The sequence below is a fragment of the Rana temporaria genome, chromosome 11 (genome assembly GCF_905171775.1).
Source record: "Rana temporaria chromosome 11, aRanTem1.1, whole genome shotgun sequence".
Classification (NCBI taxonomy): Eukaryota; Metazoa; Chordata; class Amphibia; order Anura; family Ranidae; genus Rana; species Rana temporaria.
The window spans coordinates 132,712,521-132,733,316 of record NC_053499.1 but is presented as its reverse complement, the minus strand read 5'-3'; the positions used below and the strand labels follow the sequence as shown (position 1 = coordinate 132,733,316).

At 42.6% G+C, this 20,796-nt stretch overlaps 1 protein-coding gene across 1 annotated transcript in view; it reads left to right on the top strand.

Annotated features, from left to right (window-relative positions):
• The window catches only part of CDYL2 (chromodomain Y like 2), a 94,832-nt gene that overhangs the window by 62,295 nt on the left and 11,741 nt on the right, over positions 1-20,796 (top strand). Inside the window, exons 4-6 of the mRNA XM_040329185.1 lie at positions 12,531-12,703; positions 18,024-18,234; positions 20,370-20,513. Of these exons, the coding sequence (XP_040185119.1) occupies positions 12,531-12,703; positions 18,024-18,234; positions 20,370-20,513 (528 nt within the window). The remainder of the gene's footprint in view (positions 1-12,530; positions 12,704-18,023; positions 18,235-20,369; positions 20,514-20,796) is intronic.

Here is a 20,796-nt window from a genome sequence, read left to right as displayed (position 1 = left end):
ACTGGAATCAGCCTGCAAGGAGATCAGCTAAAAGTAATTGGATCTGTATGTGCGTTATAATTAATCGAAATTAGTCGATTAATCGATTAAAAAAAACGATTAATCGAACAGAAAATGTTTGATCAGTAACAGCCCTTATATATATATATATATATATATATATATATATATATATATATATATATATATATATATATATACACATATACACACACACACACACTCACTCATACAGTGCCTTGAAACAGTATTCATACCCCTTGAAATTTTCCACGTTTTGTCATGTCACAACCAAAAAACATAAATGTATTTTATTGGGATTGTATGTGCTAGACCAACACAAAGTGGCATATAATTGTGAAGTGGAAGAAAAATTATAAATGGCTTTCAATTTTTTTTTTTACAAATACAGTAAAAATCTGAAAAGTGTGAATGAGACCAAAATTTTACTTTGTGGCCTAAAAGCAAAACGATATGTGTGGTGGAAAACTAACACTGCACATCACCCTGAACCCTATCGTGAAACATGGTGGTGGCAGCATCATATTGTGGGGATGCTTTTCTTCAGCAGGGACAGGAAAGCTAGTCAGAGTTGATGGGAAGATGGATGGAGCCAAAAACAGGGCAATTTTAGCAGAAAACCTGTTAGAGTCTGCAAAAAACTTAAGACTGGGGTGGAGGTTCACCTTCCAGCAGGACAACAACCCTAAACGTACAGCCATAGCTAAAATGGAATGATATAGATCCAAGCATATTCATGTGTTAGAATGGCTCAGTCAAAGTCCAGACCTAAATCAAATTGAGAATCTGTGGCAAGACTTGAAAATTGCTGTTTGCAGATGCTCTCCATCCAATCTGACAGAGCTTGAGCTATTTTGCAAAGAAGAATGGACAAACATTTCACTCTCTAGATGTGCAAAGCTGGTAGAGACTTATTAAATAGACTTGCAGCGAAAGGGTGTTCCTCAAAGTATTGGCTTAGGGAGGCTGAATACAAATGCACGCCACACTTTTCACATATTTATTTGTAAAACCATTTATCTTTTTCCTTCCACTTCACAATTATGTGCCACTTTGTGTTGGTCTATCACATAAAACCCCAATAAAATACTTTTACGTTTTTGGTTGTAACATGACAAAATGTGGAAAATTTGAAGGGATATAAATACTTTTTCAAGGCACGCTATATATATGATTATTTATATATAATAGCTTGTACCTATTGCGGATTCTCCTGCAATGTGCTCCTGGGCTCACATCAAACCAGTTCACACCAATGACCGATGCATGGAAGCATGCGTTTTTGCACACAGGAAATATGTTCAAGGTAACATATTTAAATAAGGTATTGATTTTAGGCTAAACATCTCTTGGCATACTTGATCGACAAAATTGATCTAAAATAAAAAATCAAGTTAAACAAAAAAGCAGAACATTTTGGTTCTTACTAAAGCCCGTTTAATTCCTTTGTCCATTGTGTTCTGAGAATGCTAAGCTTTATCAAAATAGTATGTTACAATTTTCCTAAGAATTTAATTGTTCTGGTAGTCATATGAAAAAGTACAAACTTGGAACATTTTACATTATAGGAGAAGATATGACCTTGCTGTTTTGTATTCTTGAGTTTATTGGTAAAATCATCATCATCGCCATCATTGTATACAGGCCATTCAGAAAATAGAGCACAATTCAATTCTCATTGCAAATGTCAAATAGCTAAAAACAAGTGAGCAATTGAGAATTTTTTATTTTTAAAGTGAGATATACATTTTTATTATGTGGATTAAATAGCATTAACAGTTTTTCTATATGATTTGTGTCTTCTGTCTTTAACCACCTCAATACAGGGCACTTTCACCCCCTTCTTGCCCACGCCATTTTTTCAGCTTTCAGCGCTGTCACATTTTGAATGACAATTGCACGGTTATGCAACACTGTATCCATATGAAATTTGTATAATTTGTTCCCCACAAATAGAGATTTATTTTGGTGGTATTTGATCACCTCTGCGGTTTTCATTTTTTGCTCTATAAAGAAAGATAGAGCGACAATTTTGAAAAAAATGCTATATTTTTTACTTTTTGCTATAATAAATATCCCCCCAAAAAATATAAAAAAAATGTTTTCCTCAGTTTAGGTCGATACGTATTCTTCTACATATTTTTGGTAAAAAAATCGCAATAAGTGTTTGATTGGTTTGCACAAAAGTTATAGCGTCTACAAAATAGGGGATAGATTTCTAGCATTTTTTTTATTATTTTTTTTACTAGTAATGGCGGCGTTCTGCGATTTTTATCATGACTGCGATATTGTGGTGGACTTTTGACACATTTCTGGGGCCATTCACATTTATACAGTGATTAGTGCTATAAAAATGCATTGATTACTGTGTAAATGTGACTGACAGGGAAGGGGTTAACACTAGGGGGGGCGATCAAGGGGTTAATGTGTTCCCTAGGGAGTGATTCTTACTGTGGGGGAGGGGACTGACTGGGGGAGGTGACCGATCGATGTCCCTATGTACAAGGGACACAGCATCGGTCTCCTCTCCCTGACAGGACGTGGATCTGTGTGTTTACACACACAGATCCACAGTCCTGCTCAGTTACTGGACAATCGCGGGTGCTGGGCACGCGCATCGGGTCCTCAGTGACGCGGCGGGCACACGCATCGGGTCCTCAGTGACGCGGCGGGGGTTGCGTGCCCCCTAGTGGCCTAAGAAGGAAAAGACGTGATATGACATCTTCCCAGAACGAAAGCCTTGTCGTCCCGCCGTAGGCAAGTAGTTAAGGAACTGTGTAATATTTCTAAAGTGTTTTAGATGCGCATCTGTATGTGTTTGGATTATGGTCTTATTGGTGTGTGTTAAAGCCTAACTCCACAATTTAGATTTTTATTAAAATGTCCCCATAGAAATGGTATTCCACTCTTCCAGTCTTCTGTGACTCCAATGCCCAGAACAGGAAGTAGGCCCCTTAAAGCATAATTCATTTTTTTTTCTCTTTCTTCTTTATTGATGTTTTATAATGTGTGTAGTTGTAAATTAATTATGCAAATTAAAAAATATATATATATGAAATCTTCCTTTGTGTATTTTAGATTTTGCAGCCAAATTGGGATAATGCCTACTTTGTCACATGTTTCCATTAACAGAGCAGAACATAAAAAAATGTTAGTTACCTTTTTTATGTGCTTTATGCTTGCTTAAAACGCTTTACATGCTCTCTCTGCTTTGTAATATTTAGGAGGGGGCTGTGATGAAATGTTTAACATAATTAACACTTTGTCTGTGCTGTGTTTGAAGTTCTTCATTATAAACTGTAAACTACACACACCAGACACTTTATTAGGTAAACCTTGCTAGTACCGGGTTGGACCCCCTTTTGCTTTCAGAACTGCCTTTAACCACTTGCCTACAGGGCACTTTCACCCCCTTCCTGCCCAGGCTATTTTTCAGCTTTCAGCGCTGTCACCCTTTGAATGACAATTCCGCGGTCATGCAACACTGTACCCATATGAAATGTTTATAATTTTTTTTCCACAAATAGAGCTTTCTTTTGGTGTTATTTGATCACCTCTGCGGTTTTTATTTATTGCACTATAAACAAAAGAAGAGGGACAAGTTTTAAAAAAACACAATATTTTGTACTTTTTGCTATAATAAATATCCAATTTAAAAAAAAAATGTTTTTCCTTCATTTTTTTTACTAGTAATAGCAGCGATCTGTGATTTTTATCGTGACTGCGATATTGCGGCGGACACATCGGACACTTTTGACACATTTTTGGGACCATTCACATTTATACAGCAATCCATGCTATAAAAATGCATTAATTGCTGTATAAATGTGACTGGCAGGGATTGGGTTAAAACTAGGGGGTGATCAAGGGGTTTATGTGTTCCCTAGGGAGTGATTCTTACTGTGGGGGGGGGACTGACTGGGGGAGGTGACCAATCGGTGTCCCTATGTACAAGGGACACACCATCGGTCTCCTCTCCCTGACAGGATGTGGATCTGTGTGTTTACACACGTGTATCCACTGTCCTGCTCAGTTACTGGGCAATCGTGGGTGCCCGGTGGACATCGCAGCCGCCGGGCATGCGCATCGGGTTCCCAGTGATGCGGTGGGCGCTTGCCCCCTAGTGGCTTGGGAAGGCGAGAAAGTCCCGCTGTCATATGACGGCGGGCGGTAGACAAGCGGTTAAATACCTTGTGTTTTCAGGTATGGAGAAGCATGTGACTCATTCTGTGTTGACACCACTGAGAAAGTCAGCTCAAGCCACAAATGGAGTCCATTGCACGCTGTAAGCTACAGCTTTGTTCTGGTCAGTCCTGTTAAAACTTTACATCATGTAGTCTTGAACATTGGGATCTCCCAGGTCTTTGTACCAAGAGTCCCAATGACCTGGTGCCCATCTTATGATCTGGTGTAGTGTTTGGTTCTGCCAATGTGGTATGCTGAACTGAGACTTCTTGGTTTGCTGATAACACTGGACAACAAAGACTTTGCCTCCTGAACCCTTTTTGGTGTAACCTTTAGATTTTTGGCTGCTAATCACAACAATAAATTGTAACTTTTTTTAAGCTAGGACCCCATACTATGTAAAAAAAGATGTTGCATAGTGTGATCATGATGCTAACATTTTGTTTAACAAGATGCTTTTTATGCATCATGTTTTAGTAAAAACATAAAATATAGTGCATTTTTACTAAGGTTGATGAAAGATTACCTAAAGATATGCAGGAATTTAGGGTACTTTTCAGCTAGAGCAAAGCTTTCAGTATTTGTTATCCTAGCTAATGACATACACTATATTACCAAAAGTATTGGGACACCTTACTAACACCCACATGAACTTTAATGGCATCCCAGTCTTTGTCCGAATGGTTCAATATTGAGTTGGCCCACCCTTTGCAGCTATAACGGCTTCCACTGCATGACCGCTTCATGATGTGTCCTTCATCTGCTGCATTAAGTTTAACTGACCACTGTTTCTACGGTCCTCAACGTTGCCTGTTTCTTTGTTTCTTCAAAAGAGCTTGAACAGCAAATTTAAAACCCCAGTCTACTTTAAAATCTTTGCCTTGGAGAGACCATGCTGATGCAGTATAACTACCGTATGACTTGTTGCTGTGCTCAGTCTTTCCATAGTGTATGACCTGTGACGTGAAACTGCCATTTAGTAGCAGAGTTTGGCTGTTCCTCGCCCAGTTATAAGCCTCTTACACAGTAGTTTATTTTTTCAGTTAAATACTGTTTTAACCTACATATGAAATTGATGATCATTAGCACCTGCTTGGTATATTTGGTTAATCATACACCTAACTCTAATCCTACAAAATGACAGACTTTGTGCATGTGTACAGAGTGTGCAAGTGTAAGACTTGATTCTGATTTTGGGCCAAATGGGAGTCATGCCAAATATTGATTTGATTTATGTTTTTTTTGTGTGTACACTCATTTTGCATAAGTAAAATATATATTTTTGAAAGCATTATTACTAGAGGTCGACCGATATATATCGGCCGATATTTGGCGTTTTTTAATTAATCGGCATCGGCCGATTTGTGCTGTAAAAAAAGCAGATTTAGGCTCCATTCACATCTAGGCGTTTTCACGCCAGACGCCCGCCGATATTGCAGCCTGCAATACGCTGGAGGGGTGATTTTACATGGTTCACATCTCCACGCCGAACGCCTGAAGCTCAAAACAAGTCCCGAAACCTTTTTTTCGGGCGGCTTCGGCGTTCGGGCATAGCCGACAGTGCAATACGCCGCATATCGCCGACGCAAAGGTGTGAATGCAGCCTAAAACTTCAGAAGCGCGACTTGCAAAAAGCTTCTGTAATAGAAGTCAATGTGGAAGACTTCTCTCTCCTGGGCAGCCTGACAAGTTTTGAGAAAAGATATACAATGTTGCTACTTATCAATGAACTGAACTCCGTGTAGGAGAGTTCTCAGTTTAACCATTTAAAGGCTAAATCTTTTTTGACACTTGTTGCTTACAATCACTTGGAACCCCCAAACATTATATATATATTTTTTTTTAGCAGAGACCCTAGGAAATAAAATAGCGATTGCTGCAATATTTAATGTTACACGGTATTTGCGCAGCGGTCTTTCAAACAATTTTTTTTTGGAAAAAATATGCTTTAACAAATTATAAAAAAAAAACTAAACAGTAAAGTTAGCCCATATTTTTTTTTTTCGTCCAAAAGTTTTTATTACCTGTTTTTCATTACCTGCGCATGCACAGTAGGGAACCAGGAAATGAAGCCACAAGGCTTCACTTCCTGATTCCCTTACCGAAGATGGTGGTGGCAGCACCCGAGGGAGAGATCGGCTTTGGGTGCCAGCATTGCGGGCACCCAGGACAGGTAAGTGTCCATATATTAAAAGTCAACAGCTGCAGTATTTGTAGCTGCTGACTTTTCATTTTTTTTCCGCAGAACTCCGCTGCCTAAACACTGGACCATCATTCTAGCAGCGCTATTTGGCTGCTAGCGGGGCGCTTATATCCCAGCTAGCGGCCGATTAAGGGGTTAAATGCTCCCATGTAGCGCCACTGCAGAAGCGCTTTGCAGGCGTTCATCTCAATGGGCAGGAGTGGTGGAGGAGCGGTATACAATGCTCCAAAGATGCTGCTTGTAGGACTTTTTTTTTAACGTCCTGCCAGCGCACCGCCTCAATGTGAAAGCACTCGGGCTTTCAGACTGAGACTGCAGGGGAGCAGTTTTGCAGGCACTTTACAGGTGCTATTTTTAGCCCAAAAGCGCCTGAAAAGCGCCCCAGTGTGAAAGGGGTCTAACTTTTAGATTATATGAGATGAAGGGGGGGGGGGGATTGGCCTAACATATCGGCCCTAAAAAATCGTCATCATAAATCGGCTATCGGTCGCCGTGATTTCTAAATATCGGCATCGGCCAAAGAAAAACCCATATCCGTCGACCTCTAATTATTACTTTACAGCATTTCTTCACACCTGCCAATATTGTACATGTGTAATTCTGACTTGTTTCCAAAACTTGAGCTTAGGTACATGTCTAGTTCTCATTTCCTTAACTCATACTAAATTCGGTACAACTCTCAGTTCCAAAACGCTATTAAAATTGTGTTATCTAAAACCATTGAAATTGTGTTATCTTCATAAAAAGTGGTTACACTGGTAGATAAAAAGATTCTGTTAGATCCTAAATATGCCTAATCTACAAAGTCTAAAAGGCTGATAAGATGCATTAGACCTAAGAGAAATATGCAATAGATTTATTTCATATTTGTTAACTAACAAATCGTAATTTAATAAATTATTAAAATGCTAGTTGTTGGAATGTGGAATTTTGGCACATAGATATATAGATGTGCCCAGGATAGTTGGCTATAAGGATGTGTCTACTTGACATAATAAAATACTCCAGCACACCTTTAACACACTCCTCAGACCCTTTTATTCAGTGGAAATTAGATGTGGAACACTCTTTCTAGGGTGAAGAAAAAAAGCTGTTGTATTGGCAGCTCTGAGCGCTGATTTTTACCATCAGAGTATCTAGGGATACTGAGAGCCATGTTAAGTAACCTAAGACCAGATGGACTTCACATTTGTAGAATTTTTTTTACCTTTTGAAACCCTTTTATTTTACTGTTGCTTATGTCTGTTTTGTAATATATATTCTGTAAACATTTTCTGCCATTTTTTTTTTCTTTTATATAGAACGGTATTTAAAATTTGTTAAGCCAATACTCAGAATGTTGTAACTAGAAATTAAAGAACTTTGTCTTTGTAAATAACTAGTGTAATGTAAACTGTTACATTCCTGTTTGGTTGTGGCAGCAAGTGATTGGCATTTATTAAAGGTCAGAATTACAACAGCGGATGCAAAATGGTGCATAAATATAGATAACGTACCCCAGTGATGAAATGATGAAAAAATGATCTCCAGCCCATTTGTAGGAGTACATTCTCCCAGGATTTTGAGCATCCAGGAGGCAGTGTTGCGACGCAGTGACATCACTCACATCTCCTAGAAGTATCGAAAGCTGAAGTATTTTTGTTTTATTTTTTTGGCAAGTCTTTATTTTTGAGGATTTGTTTTCCAAAAATAGGCTGCAAAAATAAAGCAGACCTTACATTTTCTTTGAATTCATTTAAAGTGAATCCGTCGTGCCCATCTAATATTTATAAATATTTATAATGTGCCTGCATTTCTACCTTTTAGTATTAGCCATATTGCTTTAAAAAAAAAAAAAAAAAGGAAACAAAAAAGGTATGTTTTTTTTTAATCTATATACAAATGTTTACCCTTCTATTTCAAACTGAATGGGTTGTTTTACAAGGTGATTGTTTACAACCACTTTCAAGCGGAGGTTCACCCTAAAAACAATTTTCTAACATTACATTGTGCTCACTCTCGACATTGACAGTACTCTGATGTTTTTTTTTTTTCGTACATAACGTTGTATCGCTATTTTCCCCGCCGGCTTCCCACGAGAATCCCACGGGAGTGAGCGTTCCTATGCACGGACTAAGTGATTGACGTGATGACAAAAGCTTCCCCCCGGCGAATAAGGTGTGTCACAAGTTGCCAAAAGAAGCCGAATTGCGAGTTGGCGCTATACGGCGCCTGCGCACCGACTTTCGGCAACTCGTGGCGCGCCTTATGCGCCGGGGGGAAGCATTTGTCATCACGTCCAGTGGGAACGCCCACTCTCGCGGGAGCCACTACCCGGAAGCCAGCGGGGAAATTAGCGATACACTGGTATGTACAGCAAAAAAACATCAGCGTACTGTCAATGTCGAGAGTGAGCACAATGTAATGTTAGAAAATTGTTTTTAGGGTGAACCTCCGCTTTAAAGTGGTTGTAAACAATCACCTTGTAAAACAACCCATTCAGTTTGAAATAGAAGGTTGAAACATTTGTATATAGATTAAAAAAACATACCTTTTTTGTTTCCTTTTTTTTTTTCCTCTGTTCTCTCTTTTTTTAGATACATAAGAGCTGGGGGGGAGGAGAACCAGCAGGGCACTGAGCTCCCCAGTGAAGGTTGGGGTTCTTATACAAGGGGTGGGAAGGAGGGTTTGTGGGGAAACTAGGAAGTACTGAGTTAGTATTTGGTGGGTAATGTGAAAGAGGAGAAAAGGATAAGGCATAAGGAGTGTGCTAGACGAGTAGTCGCTGTCGTCCACCCTACTCTCGTACTTAAAGTTATAAAAGTAGTGGGAAGGGAAATAAAGGTGTAGACCCTAAGGCCTCGTACACACGACCAAGTTTTTTGGCAAAAACCAGCAAGTAACTTGCTGGGATTTTTTTTTTTGCCGAGGAAACTGGTCGTGTGTACATTTTTCGATGAGGAAACTGTTGAGGATCCCGTCAAGCCAAAAAGAGAGCATGTCTTCTTTTTCCTCGACGGGGATGGAGAAACTTGCCTTGTCGAGTTCCTTGACGGCCTAACAAGGAACTCGACGATGAAAACGATGTGTTTCGCCTGTCGAGTTCCTCGGTCGTGTGTACGAGGCTTCACCTGTTAAGATTTTTTTAAATTCACTTCTCTCCTTATGAGGGTGAAATAAACATTTTACTGCTATTCAGTTTTAAAGTTGTACAAGCATCCTATGTGCAAAATCTGTAGGAGGGCAAGTATACAATCTTTTATAGCCGGTGCCAATTTTCTTATTATTCTTGTGGAATGGAGAAGAGTACTTAGTATAATACGTTGTAAAGAGATGGTTGAACCTAGAAAAAAAGCAATAAAGCTACATTTATAAAAATAGTAATTAACCTCCTGAGCCCTGTAATGATAGGACATGATACCTCTGAGTTTAAAGGGGCAGACCCGCCTGGGATCCAACCAGACATATGAAGTGAGGAAATTGGTTAAATAGATGATCTCTTTTAAAAGGTAGTGGGGTTTCCAAGGCAACCAAACACTCTTGGAAATTTTCATGATCCTTAACAACCTGTGCTGTGATCACATATGGAACATGATATTTCTAATTTATCAAAGTCTGATCTTTCTGTAAATGTATTTATTGCTACCATGTAATTACTGTAACCTCAAATGCATAATAAAGAGGAAATTCTATAGTTACAAGACACAGTAAGTTCCATTATCACGTAAGATTATTTTTTTTTAACTTGAAATGATTTGTCTTTTTAAACATCTACCTGCAAGACGATGCATAATAAATAGTGCTTAAACACGTATTCTACTTTTTGTTCAATGCCAGAGAGATAACAAAAACATTTTCTATATTTCTTTATTACTTTGGCAGTGCTTTTTTTGCAGTCATGTAAATTTGAAATATTGGACATGAATATTTTTGTATTTTAATATCCAGACAGCAGGTGGACCTTAAGCCTCCTTTTCATTTCGTGTTCTTACCTCCTGTTGTTAAAAAAACATTTGTTTGAATGACTAAATAGCTTAGACTGTTACACTGCCAAGTTAAGAGTCAAAGGAATGACTCCTCCGTATATCACTGCCCCCTCCTCCGTATCTCTGCCCCTTCCTCCGTATCACTCCCTCTTAGATTTATTATATAGAGTGAGTCTGAAGGCAAACAGCTTCTGCTGTTCCTTCTGTTAAGGAAACTATAATGTTTAAGTGTGAAGGGGCTTTTAAAAACAATATTGCAAAAATAACTATTCTATGACATTCCTGTACCTTGTTTGATATTACACAGGGATGCTATTTTACTAATTGACATTTAAAGTTTAGGTCTTCTTTAATCTATATGCAAGAAAGAAGTCACAAATAAATGTATTTCATATTTTTCATAGTATGATCTGTAAGAGCTCCTGTACTAAAAGTTAGAAATTATTTCTCTGTAGTGTGCAGATATTTCCAGCCATGTTGAAATTGCAAGATTAAGATATTTTATTGTATACGTGTATATCTGACAGTGACTTATTGCTATCATGGAGCTATAAGATGGTCCTGCTTTCAGAATTAAAGATTTATGAGAATACTTAAAGCGGTTCTCCACCCTAAAGTGGAGTCCCGCTGATCGGAACCCTCCCCCCTCCGGTGTCACATTTGACACCTTTCAGGGGGGAGGGGGGTGCAGATACCTGTCTAAAGACAGGTATTTGCACCCACTTCCGGCCACACGCTACGGGCAAAAGACGGGTTTTTCTGACTTCCCGTCTGTCGCCCGTTGTTTGCTGGGAACACTCGGCTCCCAGCACACAGCGTGTGAGCCAATCGGTGGGCGCAGCGCGACTCGCGCATGCGCCGTAGGGAACCGGGTAGTGAAGCCGGAGCGCTTCACTTCCTGGTTCCCTCACTGAGGATGGCGGGGGGAGCAGCAGAGAGACGAGCGATCGCTCGTCCTCTGCTGCGATCGGCGCGGGACTCCAGGACAGGTAAGTGTCCTAATATTAAAAGTCAGCAGCTGCAGTATTTGTAGCTGCTGGCTTTTAATATTTTTCTTAATATTCTTTAAGGGGGTTGTACAGGTAGAAGGTTTTTTATCTTAATGCATTATATGCATTAAGATAAAAAAAAAACTTCTGTGTGCAGCAGCCACCCTAATACTTACATGAGCCCGTCTTTTTCCAGCGATGTTGCAGGAGTGTCTAAGCTGCCCGAGACTCCCCTCCTCATTGGCTGAGGCAGCGGTACCCGCTGCTGTCGATCAAAATCAGTCAGCCAATCGGGAGAGAAAGGGGGCGAGACCGGAGCTGTGTTGTCAGGGCACTAACTCTTACCTGCCTTCCAGAACGGTGCAATCGCGGCTGTTTGCGCCGCGCACGCGTGCGTGGTGTTGGCGCACGCGGGCGCGTGCAGGTGCGCGCGCACGGGCGCGCAAGATCTGTAGTTCCGTCCAGCCAATCAGAGCCCTGAGCGGGCTATTTAAACCTCTCCCTTTCCTGTGGCTAGTTGCTGGTTTGTCACAGCGCTTGTTTGGAGTGTTTCCTGGATCCTGGAAAAACCTTATCTGATCTTGTTCCTGTTTACCTGACCTTGGCTATACTCTACCGGATTGCTGCCTTCTCCTACCTTGACCTCGGCTTGCCTATTGGACTATTCTGATCTCACCTGCCCTTGACCTTTTGGCTTGAACTTTGGACTACCCTGTTTATCTGAACTTCCTTGACCACAGCCTGTTTTCTGGATTTCCCTGTTTCCTACCAATCCTGCTTCCCGGACCTCCTGGAATTCCCTGCCATATCTTCAGCCATTCCCAAGTGGACTACTGCCCGGTTGTTCCTGTTTCACGCACCGAACCTTCACCTTCCCATCGGTACCGGTGCCTCCTGGTGCGTCTGCTCCCCTGTCCCCAATTCAGGGGGCGGACCGCGCCGGGTCGCAAAGGGAGCCACCCTCAGCATCTTGGCCTTGGTAAGTGTACTTTTGTTACTACCTGATATGTGTATAAATAAACCTCATCAAGTAGTTAGCCCAGTCTTCCAGACAAGTTCTCCATCCAAATGAAATGCCAACTGTAATTAATATTAAAAAAAATGCTGTTCTCTTCAGATCTAGGACATTCACCTATACTAATGATATGTCTTTATTTCTGAATTCAGATTATGAAAGAGGTGCGAAGGGCTCTGTGCAATGCGTCCTCTGATGATAGCAAACTCCTGCTTCTCAGTGCCGTTGGCAGTGTATTTTGTAGCGGTCTTGATTACTCATATCTCATCGGGAAATTGTCTACAGACAGAAGGAAGGAGAGCACGAGGATAGCAGAATCTATAAGGTATGTGTATCTCCCACAACCCAGTCCTGGGAAACAAAGCTGGTGGCTTTAACAATGAAATAAGGGAAAAAAAAGGCTTGGCCTTAAAGTAATTCTCTAGGCATACAAATAAATAATTATGAAGTAGTATGAATGGCACTTATGTTACCTTATGTGTGTGGGCTCCATCGGTTTGTTTTCCATCAGTGAAAAAAAATAGAACCTGTTTTAAATCTTGGATAACAAAACGATAGAAAAAAACGATCGTCTGTGTGGAAGTCCATCGGTCAAAAATACACGCATGCTCATAATCAAGTCGACGCATGCTCGGAAGCATTGAACTAAATTTTTCTCAGCAGGTCGTAGTGTTTTACGTCACCGCGCTTGGACACGATCAGATTTTTGACCGATGGTGTGTAGGCATGACTGATGAAAATCAGCTTCGTCGGATATCCGTCAAAAAAATCAATTGGATTAGATTCCATCAGATATCCGATCGTGTGTACAGGGCATAATTCTTTAAAAATGTCTTTTATGCATCAGCTTCTTGTAAACTCTGCTTTAGATGAGTAGTCAGATTGCAGCTCATACATCAATGCCTAAAGACCATGTTACTGCTTTCAAACTACAACTCCCAACATGCATCACAAATTAAAGTGAGTGTTGATGTTGGCTGGCAATAATCTTGGCACATACAGTTAGGTCCATATATATTTGGACTAGGGTTGTCCCGATACCACTTTTTTAGGACTGAGTACGAGTACCGATACTTTTTTTCAAGTAGTCGCCGATACCGAATACCGATACTTTTTTTAAATGTGTCCCTAAATGCAGCCATGTCCCCCCACAAATGCAGCCATGTCCCCCCATATCCAGCAATGTCTCCCCATATCCAGCAATGTCTCCCCATATCCAGCAATGTCCCCCACATCCAGCAATGTCCCCCCACATCCAGCAATGTCCCCCATATCCAGCAATGTCCCCCATATCCAGCAATGTCCCCCGTATGCAGCAATGTCCCCCATATCCAGCAATGTCCCCCATATCCAGCAATGTCCCCCGTATGCAGCAATGTCCCCCATATCCAGCAATGTCCCCCGTATCCAGCAATGTCCCCCGTATGCAGCAATGTCCCCCGTATGCAGCAATGTCCCCCGTATGCAGCAATGTCCCCCACATCCAGCAATGTCCCCCGTATCCAGCAATGTCCCCCGTATCCAGCAATGTCCCCCGTATCCAGCATTGTCCCCCATATCCAGCAATGTCCCCCATATCCAGCATTGTCCCCCACATCCAGCAATGTCCCCCATATCCAGTAATGTCCGCCGTATCCAGCATTGTCCCCCATATCCAGCAATGTCCCCCATATCCAGCAATGTCCCCCATATCCAGCAATGTCCCAATATCCAGCATTGTCCCCCACATCCAGCAATGTCCCCCATATCCAGCAATGTCCCCCGTATCCAGTAATGTCCGCCGTATCCAGCATTGTCCCCCATATCCAGCAATGTCCCCCATATCCAGCAATGTCCCAATATCCAGCATTGTCCCCCATATCCAGCAATGTCCCCAATATCCAGCAATGTCCCCCGTATGCAGCAATGTCCCCCATATCCAGCAATGTCCCCCATATCCAGCAATGTCCCCCGTATGCAGCAATGTCCCCCGTATCCAGCAATGTCCCCCGTATGCAGCAATGTCCCCCGTATGCAGCAATGTCCCCCGTATGCAGCAATGTCCCCCACATCCAGCAATGTCCCCCGTATCCAGCAATGTCCCCCGTATCCAGCAATGTCCCCCGTATCCAGTAATGTCCGCCGTATCCAGCATTGTCCCCCATATCCAGCAATGTCCCCCATATCCAGCAATGTCCCAATATCCAGCATTGTCCCCCACATCCAGCAATGTCCCCCATATCCAGCAATGTCCCCCGTATCCAGTAATGTCCGCCGTATCCAGCATTGTCCCCCATATCCAGCAATGTCCCCCATATCCAGCAATGTCCCAATATCCAGCATTGTCCCCCATATCCAGCAATGTCCCCAATATCCAGCAATGTCCCCCATATCCAGCAATGTCCCCCACATCCAGCAATGTCCCCCGTATGCAGCAATGTCCCCAATATCCAGCAATGTCCCCCATATCCAGCAATGTCCCCCGTATCCAGCAATGTCCCAATATCCAGCAATGTCCCAATATCCAGCAATGTCCCAATATCCAGCAATGTCCCCCACATCCAGCAATGTCCCCCACATCCAGCAATGTCCCAATATCCAGCATTGTCCCCCATATCCAGCAATGTCCCCCATATGCAGCAATGTCCCCCGTATCCAGCAATGTCCCCCACATCCAGCAATGTCCCCCGTATCCAGTAATGTCCCAATATCCAGCATTGTCCCCATATCCAGCAATGTCCCCCATATGCAGCAATGTCCCCCGTATCCAGCAATGTCCCCCGTATCCAGCAATGTCCCCCGTATCCAGCAATGTCCCCCGTATCCAGTAATGTCCGCCGTATCCAGTAATGTCCGCCGTATCCAGTAATGTCCCCCGTATCCAGTAATGTCTCCCGTATCCAGTAATGTCCCCCGTATCCAGTAATGTCTCCCCATATCAATGTCCCCCACATCCAGCAAGGTCTCCCCATATGCAGCCATGTCCTGTCCCCCTTACCTTTATCGCGCCGCATCCCCGCTGCCGCCGACTGCTTAATATGGGCGGGGAACATTACAGCTTTGAACAGCTGTAATGATTGGCGCCGTGCTGCGTATAGACACTCCCCCTTGCTCGGGATTGGACAGTTCACCCGAGCAAGGGGGAGTGTCTATACGCGGCGGGCGGGAAAGACTACAGCTATTCAAATGAATGCTGTAATGTTCCCCGCCCGTATTAACCAAGCGGGGAATGCGGCGGGATGCGTTGTAGCGGCGGGATGCGTCGGCGGCGGGGGGGGGGGAGTATTCTATTTTGGTATCGGGGGTATTTGCGGGAGTACGAGTACTCCCGCAAATACTCGGAATCGGTCCCGATACCGATACTAGTATCGGTATCGGGACAACCCTAATTTGGACACAATTTTTTTTATTTTATTTTTTTAAGTATTTGCCAAAACATATTCAAGCTATAGTTATTAATTTGAGGGTATGTACATCCAAATCGGAGGAAGGGTTTAGGAATTGCAGCTGCAAGTGACACAGGCCATTGTAAGGCTTCAAAAACAAAACAAATCCATCAGAGAGATAGCAGCAACATTAGGAGTGGCCAAATCAACCGTTCGGTTGAGGAAAGAAAAATGCACTGGTGAGCTCAGCAACATAAAAATGCCTGGATATCAATGGATGACAACAGCGGATGATTGCAGGATCCTCTCTATGGTAAAGAAAAACCTATTCACAACATCCAGACAAGTGAAGGACACTCTCCAGGAGGTGGGCGTATCATTGTCAAAGTCTAAAATCAAGAGAAAGCTTCACGAGAGCAAATACAGAGGGTTCACCACCATTCGTAAGCCTGAAGAATAGAAAAGCCAGATTAGACTTTGCCAAAAAACATCTAGAAAAGCCAGACCAGTTCTGGAAGAGCATTCTTTGGACGGACAAAACTAAGATTAATATGACTAAGATTAATATGTACCAGAAAAAAGTGTGGAGAAGGCTTGGAACAGCTCATGATCCAAAGCACACAACGTCACCTGTAAAACATGGTGTAGGCATTGTGATGGCATGGGCATGCATGGCTTAAAGTGGCACTGGGTCATTTGTGTTTATTGATGATGTGACAGAAGCAGCTGGATGAATTCTGCAGTATTAAGAGATATACTGTCTGCCCAAATGCAGCAAAGTTGATTGGACGACACTTCATAGTACAGATGGACAATGATCCAAAACACACTGCGAAAGCAACCCATGAGCTTTTCAAGGGAAGGAAGTGAAAAATTCTGCAATGGGCAGATCCACAAAAGAATTACGCCGGCGTATCTCTTGATACGCCGCGTAATTTAAAATTTTGCGCGTCGTATCTTTGTTTTGTATCTACAAAACAAGATACGATGGCATCTCGGATCGATACGACAGGCGTACGTCTTAGTACGCCGTCGGATCTTAGATGCAATTTTTCGGCGGCCGCTAGGTGGCATTTCCGTCGAATTCCGCATCGAGTATGCAAATTACCTAGTTACAGCGATCCACGAACGTACGTCCGGCCGGTGCATTTTTTTACGTCGTTTGCCTTCGGCTTTTTCCAGCGTATAGTTAAAGCTACTATATGGTGGCGTACTCAATGTTAAAGGGGTTTTCCACCCATTTTTTACGTTTTTATTAAAAGTCGGCAGCTACAAAAAGTGTAGCTGCTGGCTTTTAATAAACTGACACTTACCTGCTCCACGGCTCCAGCGATGCGGCGGCCGGGGCTCCGCTCCTCGCCCCCCCCTCGCCGGCCGGCGTCTTCATTTCTAGTGTGGGCACCCGGCAGTGACAGCTTTCGGCTTCACGGCCGGGCACCCACTGCGCATCCTCGGCGGAAGGAGGAAGTGGGACAGGAAGTCCCCTTCTCCTGAAGCCCCCACTCCCCCCCCCAAAAAAATTACATGCCAAATGTGGCATGTAAGGGGGCGAGGAGTGGGTTAAGAGGAAGTTCCATTTTTAGGTGGAACTCCTCTTTAAGTATGGCCGTCGTTCCCGCCTCGCATTTTGAATTTTTTACGTTGTTTGCGTAAGTCGTTCGCGAATAGGGATTTGCGTAGAATGACGTCATCGTCGTGAGCATTGGCTTGTTCCGGGTTAATTTCGAGCATGCGCACTGGGATACCCCCAAGGATGGCGCATGCACAGTTAAAAAAAAAACGTTGTTTACGTTGGGTCACGACTTATTTACATAAAACACGTCCCCATCACAGAGATTTGAATGCTGCGCCATTACGCCGCCAAAGATACACTACGCCGCCGTAACTTACGGCGCAAATTCTTTGAGGATTCGGAAAAAAAAGTTACGGCGGCGTAGTGTGTCTTAGATACGCTGCGCCCGGCGGAGAGATGCGCCGCTGTACGTGGATCTGGCCCAAAATGTTTGATGTAACTTCCTATAAAGTGTGGGCTGGAGTATGGCTTCAATTTGTTCGTGTATCTAAAGTGGAGGCACTGTAATACAAGAGGTGTGTTATTGGCCAGCTCACCAAGGGGAAAACGGAGGGAAACCCTAAAAAAGAAATAAGAATGTAGCCACCTCATCTATTGATTGATAAGCTGCACTATATTACATTTTTGGTTTTGGTTTCAATACCACTTTAATACTCTGTCTATTCTGTTTTCACAATTAAGTGAAATGTTTCTTTCTTTCTTTCCAGAGACTTTGTTAAAGCTTTTATTCAATTCAAGAAACCCATAGTGGTTGCCATCAATGGTCCGGCCCTTGGCCTGGGAGCGTCCATCTTACCTCTGTGTGATATAGTATGGGCCAGTGAAAAGGCTTGGTTCCAGACTCCATATGCCACTATCCGTATGACTCCAGCTGGGTGCTCATCATACACCTTCCCTCAGATACTCGGCATTGCGTTGGTGAGATATTTACCAATCTACTATGTCCCCAATTACTTAAATTTGCCATGACAGACGTCTTCTAACTATATTCAGCAACAGAAGTCTTAAAGTGGTCCTCTCAGTCACTTTACAAGCCTGCAATAATTCCTGATATGTCATAAAGAACATCAACACTATCATTTTCTTCTACCTTTTATCATTAAAAAAAAATCCAGTCCTTGAGTTCTAGTCAAGTACCATATATACTTGAGTAAAAGCCGAGGCATCTACTTTTACCACAACAAACTGGGAAAACATATTGACTCGAGTATAAGCCTAGGGTGAGAATGCAGAAGCTACTGTAAGTGGAAAAGAGGTCAACAATGCCCATTTGCAGCCTCACTGTGCCCACTTGCATGCCTCAGCCTCACTGTGTCCTCATCTGCATGCCTCAGCCTCACCTGATCGGCGATGTGCCCATCTGCCGTTGTGCCAACGTTATGATCTCTTGGTGCTGTCCCGATCTGCAGCCTTATTATCTCCCGGCGCTGTGATATATTCAGTCTAGTCTACTCTTACCGGATACGCTGGACCCCCTGTTAGATGGGGTCAAACAGGCACATAAATCCTCTCGATCCTATGATGAGAGATCAGCAGAAATGCAGCTCCTCGGCTCCCAGCAGGTCCTCACCCTATCAATGTGGATAACAAACTCCTCCGAGCGGTCCGCTCTAAGCTCAGTATCCCACAAGGAATCACAGAGGGAGACAAACAGAGGCTTGAAATGGTGAAAGTGTAACATATACACTGAGCAGTTTAAAATTGCCGGCAGAAAATCAATAAAACAACAAACAAAAATAAGTACACCCGTGGTTCCGGGGTCACGTTAACGCGGTGACGTCAGTGCGTGGCTCCGCCGTGACATGTTTCATCATAGATGACGTTATCAAAGGGCACGTACCCTTGAATGAATGAATGAAAAAACTTATATAGCGCGGCACATGCGAACTGAATCGCCTCTGGGCGCTGGTTGTTCGTGTCTCATGCCATCAGAAGAGCAGGGTTTTGATCTGCTTTCTGAAAGACAGGTGGTTTTGCTCCAACCGAATGCTGGTTGGTAAAGCATTCCATAGCCTGGGACCTTGGAAAGCAAACCTTCTTTCTCCTTTGGACTTGTATTTGGTTTTTGGAACCTTGACCAGATTTTGGTCGGTGGATCGCAGAATGCGATCCACCTTATGGTACTTTCACCATTTCGAGCCTCCGTTTGTCTCCCTCTGTGATTCCTTGTGGGATACTGAGCTTAGAGCAGACCGCTCAGAGGAGTTTGTCATCCACATTGATAGGGTGAGGACCCGCTGGGAGCCGAGGAGCTGCATTCCTGCTGATCTCTCATCATAGGATCGAGAGGATTTATGTGCCAGTTTGACCCCATCTAACAGGGGGTCCAGCATATCCGGTAAGAGTACCCATCTACCCCTCTTCTGGTGTGATCTTGAAGATTCTCTTCCTTTCAAACCATCTTCTTCTGAATTGGTGGTGGACTGCATCCTTCCATTCTGTCATAGTTTTTTGGATCTATTTGAAATTAGACAATTGTCTCCACTCAAATAATTTTTTGATTCACCTGGTGTTTCCTTCATGTTGGATATATGTTATTTTGGACTTATGATATTAGTCTGATTACCTTGATCACGTTCTACAGTACATTTACACTTAAGTTTGTTTAATGTATAGAAATTTGCATATTAATATTCACATTTAATTTTATTTTCATTTTTATAATTCAACTTACAATTTAACTTTTTTTTCATAGAAATTTTTTACTTTACACACATATTAATCAGGTTGTGTTTAGTTCTCTAGCGCAACCCATTCTTCTTTGTTCTAAAATAAGCGACCGTTGACAACAGTTGTTATGGCCAGATTCAGGGTTGCCAACTTTCAGTAAATTTACGAACAGTTTGTAAAATCTGTACTTTTTGCATCTTTCCTTGAATGTCCATTGTGGACAAATGGGCTGCATGTCTGTAACTGACATTCATGGACAATTGCAACAATTATGGATTCTACAAACTGTTTGTAAAATTTACTGAAAGCTGGCAACCCTGGCCAGATTACATTAACCAAGTGCTACATGCTTGAGAATAAACATCCATGCATTTTTCTTTTAGGCCAATGAGATGCTGTTTTGTGGGAGAAAGCTGACGGCACAAGAGGCGTGTAGCAGGGGGCTTGTATCGCAGGTATTTTGGCCCACTACGTTCAGTCAGGAAGTGATGCTGCGAGTGAAGGAAATGGCGGCGTGCAGTGCTGTGGTAAGATCTAGTCAGAATGCATTGAATATGTCTCTTATTGTGTTCACGTCATCCACATTTAGCATGTTTTTTGAATCGTCATGAAATTCCCCAACATTTTGCCCAGACAGTAAAGGAATGTGATCAAAGAATAGGTGTAGGGGGACAATCATGGAGCTTACTGTGTGGGCCCCTCTGTGGTGCTTTTTAGAATGGTCCTAATTCGATATACTTTTTAATTTGAATGAAAAATTTGAAACTTTTTGTTGCAAAGATTATGCTAAAAGCTGAACTCCAGGCAAAC